Source organism: Equus quagga, chromosome 2 (assembly GCF_021613505.1).
Source record: "Equus quagga isolate Etosha38 chromosome 2, UCLA_HA_Equagga_1.0, whole genome shotgun sequence".
Lineage (NCBI taxonomy): Eukaryota > Metazoa > Chordata > Mammalia > Perissodactyla > Equidae > Equus > Equus quagga.
In genome coordinates, this window is record NC_060268.1 from 163,901,643 (window position 1) to 163,913,743 (window position 12,101).

Sequence of the window (12,101 nt, forward strand, 5' to 3'; positions counted from 1 at the left end):
TAAACTCATCTCAAGCTTGAAAATTCTGTCTGCACAGTAATACCCAGACTTTGTAAATCACACTTAAGTGATTTGTTAGTTTTTTTACAAACCCTTAGTGGAATTGCAAAGGTCACATATAAGTGATGGAAAAATGAGAAAACAGCTTGATTTAAGATGCAAAATGTATTCGTAACTTTATGCATAATGAAGATCATGGGCCCCTTAAGGCAGAGTTTAGCACACATAAGCACATAATGCCCATGTTAGGGTTATGTTAGGTTTCCAACTTAGGGACTCAAAGAAGCACCAAGGCGTAGTTCTGCCTGAGGTGGCCCCGGTAAATCATTTTGTTGTGCCCTTGTGAATTTAGTCACAGAGGTTGAGTCCAAAGCCAAAGGGGAATTCCACTCTGAGTAATTCTCCTATACTAGTGGCCTAGATAAAAGCAATTGCAAGTTATAAAGGCAATACAAGCTCTGAGGAATTTAAGTATAGCTTAAATTTAAAGCTGTCCTTTAAAGAAACCCTTTCCCAGTGGAAAGGAGATTAACCAGAGAATTCATCATGAGGGAGTAAATGTTCAGTGCCTTCTTTTATGCCAACCTGAGTTTCTGTGTTTATAAATAGTTGAAAAGCATGTTAATTATTTGGATCAAATAAATATACTTCCTCCTGTAAAGAAACCCCACTTTTAAGAACTAACTTATTAGCCAGATGATTACAGTAACATATAGTATAAAGTAACTGTAAGAATGAGATGAAGTTCAGATTTTGTTCAAGGTTGTTGAATATTGAGATTTCTTTGCAAAGTGCTCCAGGGAGAACCATTCAATTCTAACCATAAAGTTTAAAAGGAAAAACTACTATACTACATTTCCATGCCAAAGTTTTTGTTTTATAATTTCCCCACTAGACTAAAGACAGCATAACTTTGAGTAGATTACCTAATTTTTTTATAGAGGCATCCCTCCGAAATATTACAGGTTTGGTTCCAGACCACTGCAGTAAAGTAAGTCATGTGAATGTTTTGGCTTCCTAGTGCATATAAAAGTTATGTTTACCCTATACTGTAGTTCATTAAGTGTACAATAACATTATGTCTAAAAAAGTAATGTACATACTTTAATTAAAAAATACTTTATTGCTGAAAAGTGCTGACCATCATCTGAGCCTTCAGGGAGTTGTAATCTTTTTGCTGGTGGAAGGTCTTGCCTTCAATTTGTAAAAAATGCAGTATCTGTGAAGGGCAATAAAGCAAAGCACAATAGAATGAGTTATACCTGTGCTTATGTATTTCCATTTGTAAATTGGCTTAAAAGTGTCACTTTTTTTTTACTCATGCCCTGGGGAACTTAATGAACTCATGGGAAAGGGCAGACATGTAGATTGTCATTTCTATATTCATGTAGCAAAGGTAATTTTCAGCCCAGAGAGGAACAAAAAAGGTTTAAAAAAATTGTGGATTGATCATGTTTTTTCCTAGATCTTTCCTAGTGAATTTTAAATCTTATTTGTGAAAGACTCAGAAAATCATAAATTTTGTCTTCCTGACAAGTTTTAGGACAGCTGTTTTCAATACAACAAACTTTTCACCAAAGGAAATGATACTTGGTGCCCTGTATTAGTTATCTATTGCTATATAACAAATTATCCCAAGACTTAGCTTAAAACAACAAGGTTTTATTATCTCATTGTTTCTGTGGGTCAGGAATTCAGGAGCAGTTTAGCTAATGATTCTAGCTCAAGGTCTCTCATGAAGTTGCAGTCAAGACATCAGCCAGGACTGCTGTCATCTGAAAGCTTGACTGGGCTGGAGGTTTCTGCTCTTAAAGTGGGTCACTCACATGGCTGTTGGCAAAAGGCCACAGTTCCTTGCCACATGGACCTTTACCTGAGGCTGTTTGAGTGTTCTCCCCCAGAGCAAGTACCTGAGAAAGAGCACAGAGGAGCCTGCAGTGCCTTTTATGACCTAATCTCAGACATTAAACACCACCACTTCCACCATATTTGTTAGTTAGAAGTGAGTCACTAAGTTCAGCCTATACTCAAGGAGAGAGGAATTAAGCTCCATCTTTTGAGAGGAGGATTGTTCACTCTGATCACAGTTTATTTTAAAAGTACCACAGTCTTCCACAATTTCCTTACCTTCCTCCCACATGCAAAATACACTCAGCCTCTCCTAACACCCCTGCAAAAGTCTTATTCCATTACAACATTAGCCTTAACCAGAATTTCATCATCTAAATCTGGGCCAGGTGCAGATAATGCTCCTCAGGTGTAATTCCTTAAGTATGCTCCTCAAGTACAGTTCCTCTCAGTCTATAGACCTAAGAACTGATGAAATAAGTTATCTGCTGAGGTGACCCTCCCCCCCCCAACATCCAGTGGTGGGGCAGACAAAGATAATTGCTATAGGTATTCCTGCTCAAAAAGGGGAAAAATTGAGGGTACATAGGAGTAACTGGTCCATAGCAATTTTGAAATCCATCTAGGCAAATGTTCAGAAGTTCCCTTGATGAGGACTCAGTCCTTCTACTTACTAGGGATTCGTCTCCCTAGCTCTTGGCTCCGCCCTCTGGGCTTTTAGTTCCACCCTCTGAATCATCCTTTGTTTTCCTTGAAAGATAGACTGTGTTTGCAACTATGTGTTTTTCTCAGCCAGATTCCTTCTTGTATAAGTTTTTGGTTTCAAAGACCTCTTTTCTTTTTGTACTGTCTTTGTTCCATTAAGTCTAGTCTTGCAGTGCTTCTGCCAATATAATTCTCTTAAAACCTTTGTGGGTCTCTATGAATATTGGGGTTCACCTTGTTAGACAAACCTATAACCAATAAAGATCAAAATCAAACACATTACTAATTCGTGTTTGTAAGAAACAAATTTGTAAGCCTTCTATTTAAAATACTGGGTTCATTTGGGAAGAAAGGAAATTGGGAGAGAAACTAATAAAAGCAAAGTATAATACTTTTTTAATTGAGCATTTGCTATGTGCCGGGCACTTATTATGTATCAAATCCTATTTAATCCTCAAAACAATTCAAAGAAGTATTAATATCCATAGTTTACAGATGAATAAACTGAAACTTAGACACATTAAATAACTTGCTGAAGTTTATATGAGCTTAGTTAAATAAATGATGTGATCTGAATTTAAACTTCAAAGCTTATACCCTTAACCACTAGGCTGTGTATCTTAAAGCATTCAATAACAATGAAAAAATTCCACCCATATATTATTGTTTTATTTATCTTCAAATTCTGTTGCTCAAGTTAGTTCAACCCAACTCAAAAAGAGTTTCCAATCACAAGACATTTTGGTGTCTGTAAATTTGGATAAAAAACTTAGCACCTTACTGCCTTGAGCTGAGAAAATAAGAGAGGAGCAAAGAATTTGTCTCACTCTGACTCTGGGTATTACTTCTTTCTCACAATTTCATGATCTTTTGTCATATATATATTTTTTAATTTAAGAAAGTATTTGTCTTAGAAATCAAGCACTGGTGAGTAAATTGGTTTAGCTAGAGATTTTGTTAATGCAGTAGAGGGAATCCACAAGTTTTCTTTGGCCAATATACTCCTCCTTTATATGTCTATGGAGACCCTAGATTGTCACTTACCCCCTTCTCTCAGAAGGAAGTGTCCATGACAAACTGTTGGAATTAAATAATACCTCATCAAAGTTAAACATGAAAGTTGAAAAACTAACAGCACTTTCTGTGTAGTAGATATTCAATAAATTCCAAATACATGGATGGATGGATGGATGAATAGCTGGATGGGCTTTGAGTCATTCAACACTTGAATGTTGCCCAGCAAGCTCGTACCAAACTTGACAGCTCAATATGGAAAACAGTTGGTGGGTTTCAAAAAAAAAAGAAAGTTCTTAAACTTTACCACTATAGGAAGCAATTTAGACTGGTTGACAGAAGTGTGCAACATTACTCCAAAAAATAGGACAACAGGCATGTAGGTGGTGATAGCTCAGGCACATGACATACTAACATTTCTTAATAGCAAGGCAGTGTGTAATGCTCCAAGCTTATTTTGAAGAGGAGAAACTTCAAAGCTGTATACAGTTTAGAATATCTTTGTAATTAAGGCCTAAATTATTAACAGGTTGCCTTAATTAGAAGCGTTGGTCAAAATCACCCTGATTGGGGACTGGCCCCGTGGCCGAGTGGTTAAGTTCGCGCGCTCCGCTGCAGGTGGCCCAGTGTTTCGTTGGTTCCAATCCTGGGTGCGGACGTGGCACTGCTCGTCAAACCACGCTGAGGCGGCGTCCCACATGCCACAACTAGAAGGACCCACAATGAAGAGTATACAACTATGTACCGGGGGGCTTTGGGGAGAAAAAGGAAAAAATGAAATCTTAAAAAAAAAAATCACCCTGATTTATCTAGTCACTTTGGAAGTTTAAGATGCAAGTACTCTTTCTTAATTTTGTTTGCATTCTTATTATATATAAGCTTCAAGCAAAGATATTATTCTAACCTTTAGCTTCATATTAACTAAGACTGAGACACAGGAGAAAGATCATCCAGAAGAAAATTTGGTTTATTTGTTTTTTCTCCTTTCAACAGGACGAGTGATAATCTAGTTCCAAATAAATACATTTCTTAATGGAGAAATTCTAAGTAAGTTTGTTATGCTCCTAATCCCACTTTAGGAGAGATCTAATAATATAATTGCAAGGTGCCTTGGGAGCAGCAAGTCTGTAATCTTTTTTTCTTTTTGCTCCAGTTTTTCTCTCTAGTAATTATTATGAGGTAGAATATCCAGATGTGGATATTTCAAATCCATCTCTGATATTTATCAGTATTCTGTTACCTGATTTCCATAAGTTAGACATTACTTATAAATCACCTGATAAGATTATTTTTTTTAGCCTTAAATGAAATAATTTCATCAGGTCAATTTCTTTTATCAAATTGGTCCTCTTTTCTTTGATTTAAAAGATCCTTCGTCTATTGCCACTTTCTCCTGAAAGTTCTGACCTTAGATACAGAAGCCTTAAGATCTGATATTTCAAGTTAATTCTACTTTTGGTTTATAGTATACATGAACATATCTGTACTTAAAGTATACTGTTGCCCTATATGAATCTTAAATCTCTGGATCTGTCATGTTTTTACAAGTTTATTTTTATCCATACCTTATGAATTCAGAGTTTACAGGATCACTCCCTCAGCATTGACAGATGATGTATAAAATAAAAAGGGTATGAGATGCAGATAAGGCTTTTAAGGCACCCTCTCTCTAACTTAAACATTTTGTTTTTCACCTAGTGATGTTTTTTTACCATACTTTTTTGGACATGTTTGATGAGAGAACTGACCAAACCATAACACTGTGGGGATAAAACCAAGTTTCCAAGTAGGATTTTGTTTGAGTTGAAGAATTAAATGACTTTTAAAAATTTATAACATTCAGTGAAGATTCATTTCTTATATAAAAAAGAAACAGATGTATTTCTTCTTTTAGATGATGGACAAGCCTAATTACACAGGAAGAATTTCTCATTCAAGTAGTGGATTGATAAAACTGTTTTCTAGGGCCTCAGATTCCAGTGCTAATAACCTATGAAATGGATATTTGCTATATTAACTCAATCAAACTTGCAATCAGATTCTTTACTTTCTTTCCTTATATCTAGGAAAATAAAAGGCAAGAAACTCTAACTTACTATTTAATTAATTGAGCGTGGAACTAGACACTCAGGGAGACTCTAGAAATGTGAAAGACACAGCTCCAGCCATCAGATATAATATATATATATATATATAATATAGTAGAGTAGGAAGATAAATCGCAATCATATGATGGTACCCTAAGTGTAGTATAGGCAAGTGTTAAAAGAATTCAGAGTGGGATGGGAAGAGAAAAAACATAGAGATCCCTCCTAACGAGTGATTAAAGGAGAAGCTTTAAGGAAAAGGTGGCATTTAAGACAAGTATTTTGAATAAAGTATAAGAATTCATTAGGTGGAGGAACAGTGGAAGCTACCATTTGCATTTGATGAAATATAGTGAGCAACAATAGAAAAGTACAAGTTGTGATCAGAGAATGCTGAGCGAACCTCATAGGCTAGACCAGAGCATGAGCTAGTAATGGTAGATATGGCCAAAAAATTGTATAACAGATTATAGAGATCCTGGAGTACCAGACTGTTTTGACCTAAGTTAGGGGTCAGCCCATTTTCTCATTGTTTGCAGTCTTAATCTGTTTATACAAAAATTTTTATACATACATATATGCATATAGTGCTTGTTTTGGATCTGGCTTCATCACCACTTATTAGCTATGTGGCATTAGGAAACTCACTTAACTTGAGCTTCAGTTTCTTTGTTGGTAAAATAGACCTTATGCAGTTGTGCCAATTAAATGAAATAACATAAAAGCATATAGCGCAGTGCCTAGCATGTAGTAGGCAAGTATTTGTGGAAATTGTATACATAAAGTTATATACAATATTGCTAATTTAAAGCATTTTATGCCTTTGTGGCAACACTTTGAAGATTATAAGCATAATTCCTTAGACTGTATTTTGGGTTTTTGAAAGTGTCAAAGAATCTATCACCCTGATAGGACTCTGGCTTATTCATGTTCCTGTATTCATGTATTCAAGGAGTAACAACCCCCACCACCTCCTCTTCTCTGCTCATTTGTATCTGGAATGAAAGACATGGTTTATGCTGTGGTTTTGTGTGTGAGTTGTTTGATCTTTTAACCTGACTCTTCTCTCTTGGAGACCCTAGGGAATTGTTGGCTTAATCTGACTTCAGAAGCCCAGCATATGACCTTGCTGCCCTCCTTGTAAGTTAGTTTCTCATTCTGCTTTGATGGGAGAATTCCTAGCTGTAAGAGGACAAGTACTTTGGTACTCCAGGATCATCATAATCTGCTGATATATAATTTTTTCCCCTTTATCTATCATTACAACTTAACGCTCTAATCTAGCCTAAGAGGTTTTCTCTGTATTTCTGATCACAACATGCCTGCTGCCTTATTAATTGTATTTAGTTTGAGGGATACAACATATCCCTGATAAAATTGGGAAAAGATCCTGTGCCCAACTGAGAGTTCCAGATTTGAATCTTTATTCCACTTACTTACTAGCTATGCAGCCTTGAGCAAATCATTGCCTATCTTAGGACTTTTGTTGTGAGATTCAAATGAATCAACTATAAATGACTGTTTTATTAACATTGGATTTTAATAGGAATATGATTAACTATCCATCATAAAGATAAGTAAAAATTTTTGTTCTTTAATATATTTTAATGAAATCTTAATAAGTTTATTGATAGATTTTAAAAACCAGGTGAAACCGTTTCATATCATTAGTAATTTTTATACTAACTGTTTTATGACTTAGGTAATTATCTGAACAACATTTCAAAAATATTGGAAACATTTAAAAATGAGTTATAAATAAATGTTCATGACAAAAAATATTAAATCTTTTGGAATAGAAGAATTCTTATCTGTTGAAGCACTGTCAACTATATAAAAAGGCTGAGGAAATTTCATTTACTGTGAAAATTTTCTTTTCTTATACTGCAAAGAAACTATTCACTAGCCTTAAAGGGGAAATATTTTTCACGTATTTTTTTTCTCTTGATTTCAGAAGGGCTTATTCATCCCTCTATGACACCATGGATCATCCCAAAGCTTTAGGATGGTACTCACCATATTGGGGGATATATGGAAGTGAAAAAAGCGTTTTCCCTAATGAAAAAAAGCATTTAACTTGAGTCCTTGCCTCTGACATTTACTAGCTGTGTGACCTTGTACAAAGTTTTCAACCTTTCTTATTTAGCTTTCTCATCTCACTCAGCAGAAGTTTCTCATCAGTTTCATAAATTGTGATTCTCTTGACCAACTGATTGGTTTTTAATCTTAACACCATTGTAAATCAGCATACTGAGCAGATCGTCTTGATTTGTGTTGAGTGCTAGAGAGTTTAGATAAAGTTTGGCCCATCTCTGGCAAATGCTTACAATTTTATAGCATGTACTTTGTATGTTAACCTCATTCCTGGCTCTGTCTAATCTCCTTATGCTTATTTTCTCTTAAGCTTGACTTTTCTTACCTATATTTAATTTATTTTTATATCATTTCAAACAATAGAATCCACCTTAAATACTTCCTGGAACAATATGAGGCAGGACATTCAATAAAATAAATAATGCCTACTTCTCAGAGTTTCGTAAAGTAAATAATGAGTGATACACATAGTAGGTGTCATTAATATTTTTTTTGCTTAATTAGAGGATATTGGTTATAGCTGCTTTGAACTGAGGAAAGTTTAAATAGAATTTGGTTTTGAAGGGAAGATAAAGTTTCAGAATAGCAGATTGGACCGTTGCCAGGTATCCAGAAGTTTTTCTGTAGTTTATGTAAGATAAATGAGTGTATCTGGAAGATTCTTTTCAGCCTTAAACATGGTAAAATACTCATGTTAGTCATCTGTGTGGAGACATCCATCCATCTTATATACAACTCACAACCATTTTGTGTTCATAAGGTCTTAGAAATGTATTAATGGAGTTTTCTGACAAATGTAATATGTCTTTGTAGAGGATATTTTATAGGATAGTTTCTCTGGTTTAAATCATGTATTTAAATGAACTAGATACAGTCAATAGAATTAGGTTTTAGAATTTTTGTAATTTACATTATAATGATTTACATTTAACAAACCTTGAATTTGTAAAACAGAAACCATGTTTAACTGGTATAAACTGCTCCATGAACTCAGAATTCCAATATGGTCACTAGTATTTTTTAAATTAATCACTAAAACATCCACCTGCTGCATCAGCAGAAAGTACAGCATCTTTCTCTTGGAATTTCTACTTTCCCCTAACTTGTCCCAAGAACTTCAGTGCCTTACATAGTCCAAAAGAGTTCAGCAGTGGCTTCCATATCCAAGATGTGGTGTATGGTGTGCACATGTGTCTGCATCTGTGTATGTGAAAGAATCACACTAGAGTCTGTTCAGTCCACCACTGCCACTGTACCTCCCTGCCGCATGGTGGTGCTGTTGAAAACTAGTCTTACCCTGCCCAGCAGAAGATTCAGGTTCACTGTTGACCCAGATTCCTGTGCAGGCCACCGTGGTGCATCAGGGAAGGATGACCTCCTTCTCCCTCTCCCTCTTCCTGTGCTAAACTCAGGGTGTTCCATGATGCCCCATGGTTGACCTCCCAAGATTACAGCTATTAGCACTCACCTTTTTCAGTTCATATCACAGATGCCTCTCAACTGTTGTTCTAAAAGCAGCACAACCATTGAGTCGGGACTGGTCCTAATATCTACCACCTCATAGCTCAGAACCGCATTTCCCCTTCCAGCCATGGGCTCCTATGCCATTATTTAAAAAAAAAAAGAAAGTCCTTCTTTCTGAAAACCTCTGAGTTCTTCAGCCATCCTCTAAGCAAGGCTACATCTAAGCAGGAACTCCAGGAGATCTTATTTGCAGCCTTCTGAGGAAGGCTACTGTCAGTGACTCAAAGGAGATTCACCCTTCTAAGGAAGCTTTCCCCAGTCATCTCCAAGGTTTTCATACCTGCCTCTCTTGGAGGTAGTGATTCCAAAGCAGTTTTCTGCCTTCTCCCTCTTAGGTGAAGTGGGAAAAAATTTCTTGCTGGGCATTTTTCTGCACATGTAACCAGTCTCAAATGGAAGAGGAAGGTTTAGGTGATTTATATAGCAAGAGCCTTCATGTTTAAAATGATTGAAAACAGACGTGAGCAAGAGAACAAATGAGGAATGTAGTAAAATAAGTGTTGGTTTGATGTGATGGAGCTAGAAAACCAGCCATTTCAACTAATATGAAGAGTTAGAAGAGATTTCAAATGATGAATCATATTAGCAACTCAAGGGTTACTGGGAGAGAGATTTTTCTCTTAATAGTCAGGATTTTTATTTATATATAAACACTGTTTCTACCACATACACACCCTCCCTCCCAAAAAAAGATACAGCAGAACTCCAGGAACATATAGTACTCAAAGTTGGAAAAAAAATGTTCTTTCTTTAGCACAGTGTTACAGTAGGGGAGTAGTCAGTTCTCAACTCTTCTTATCAGTCTGCCTTCAAAGTTTATGGAGCTAAGGAATTGCCGTGGAAATCAATAAAATGGAAGCCATGATTTAGCATGTCGTAGTAAACACTTTTGCTCTAAGTCACTCTGTAGTTGGAGTTGTGCTGCATTCAAATAGGGAGTCTTTCCTAACCCAGATAATGAGGGTGCTAGGCAAGGAATGAGTCTCTTTTTGTATCGGTCTATACTTGGTGCCCTAGTTGCATATTATTAATAGAATTGTTTTATCTATATTTGTCTGTTGTAAATGTTATAATAGCTCATTTTCTTTGAGATTAAGAGTGTCTAATGATTTTTTCCTCTCCTGAAAGTAAGCTTCTTGCTTCTTCTTCCAGTGTTTTAATTTTATTGTTTTTTGTTTTATATTTGTTTTAAAGTAGTATAGATGAAAGCTATTCAAAAGAGGGATGGGGGAAAGATTGATTATATCAGAGCAAGTTATGTTTGGGTCGTTCTGCTCCAAGTGAGGTGTATGTGCTCAATGGTTGTTCTTGTGTATTACAGGCCTTTCGGGAAGACTTGGAATGTCTTATTCAAGAACAGATGAAGAAAGGCCACAACCCAACTGGATTACTAGCATTACAACAGATTGCAGATTACATCATGACCAATTCTTTTTCGGGCTTTACTTCACCTCCCCTCAGTACGTCAGTTTTGGAAAGTTTAAAAAATTATAATTTTATCTTTACTTTGAACACTTTACATCTCTAGCAGCATACTCTGTTCTGGTTCAGTCCTTAAATTCATAACATCTAATACTTAGAGTAGCATAGTGTTGGAATCTCTTACTTTTTCATATCAACCAGGCATTTACTAGACTTTATGCGGATTACAAAAAAGTTATAAGATTTGGTCCCTGCCCTAGGTAAATATATGTTTTAGTTGAGAAGACATACCATGAATGCACAAAAGATTAAAACTGCAAGATAACTATAGAGGAAACAAATTGCAAAGCAGTCCATAAGAAATTGTCTAATGACCTTGTATATGTCATCATTCCACGAACTCAGAATTGGAATTGATTTTGGCTGAAGTGGACTGAGAAAACTTTATGGAAGAAGTGAAGCCTGAACTAACCAGGCTTTAAGAGATGGAGTAATTAGAACTTGGTGTAAAAGAGGGGTTAGGACATTTTATTCATTCAACAGCTCTTTAGTGAGAGCACAAATTTGGTGAGCTGAACAGTGAAAGGATACCAGGAATCATAAGGCACTGAGTTCAAGCACTTTGCATCTCAGTGAGATATGTACAGAGCTCATTGCAATACCGGGGAAGGTACCCAGAGTATCAGAGGTGACTGGCAGGGACTGCTTCACATCAGATTCAAGGGATGAGGCTTCATGTCAGAGTCAAGGGACTTTGTTTTCATCTCTTTTATTTTCCTTCTTTTCCTTCCTTTGTTTCTTCCTTCCTTTTTTTCTTTTTGGTTAAAGATTTATAAGTAAGAGTGCAATGAGTTCAAGTACTTTCCAATAGAGGGATGGCATACAAAATGACTTGATGGTGGGAACATGCAAGGTGTACATACATACGGCTAAAGAATCTTTCAAAGAGTTCCAACATGAGGTATAAGTGCTTGAACTAATGTAGTGGTTGTGGATTCAAGAAGGAAGAGATCAATGAGAAAGACATAACCAAGGGAGAATAGAGAAGACATAGCAGCAGGTTCGATGTGGTGATGTGGAGCAGGTGGAGGGGAGAGTGTGGGAAGAATAATGAGTTCCAAAATCACTCTTCCAGCTTGGGAGAAACGTTCTATCAGAAGAAACAGAAAAACTCAAAGGTTAAGCTAGTTTGGTTCGCTCTTTGTAGAATTTTGAGTATCTATCATTGTGCTGTTATAGTCCCTGTTAGGGATGGGGGATACAGTGATAAACAATACAGACAAGATTCCTGTGCTTGTGGAGACAGAAAATAGAGTAATAAAGAAAATGGTCAGATAATAGGAAGTGCTATGCAGAGAATTAATATATGGTGATTTGATAGGAGTAACTAGGTGACTACTTTAGATG

General features: G+C 36.1%; 1 protein-coding gene across 7 annotated transcripts in view; it reads left to right on the forward strand.

The window, feature by feature from the left end:
• The window catches only part of ADD3 (adducin 3), a 139,039-nt gene that overhangs the window by 109,879 nt on the left and 17,059 nt on the right, over positions 1–12,101 (forward strand). For all 7 annotated transcript variants that reach the window (XM_046653688.1, XM_046653689.1, XM_046653687.1 and 4 more), the window contains one exon: positions 10,594–10,732. In XM_046653688.1, coding sequence (XP_046509644.1) covers positions 10,594–10,732 — 139 coding nt within the window. The remainder of the gene's footprint in view (positions 1–10,593; positions 10,733–12,101) is intronic.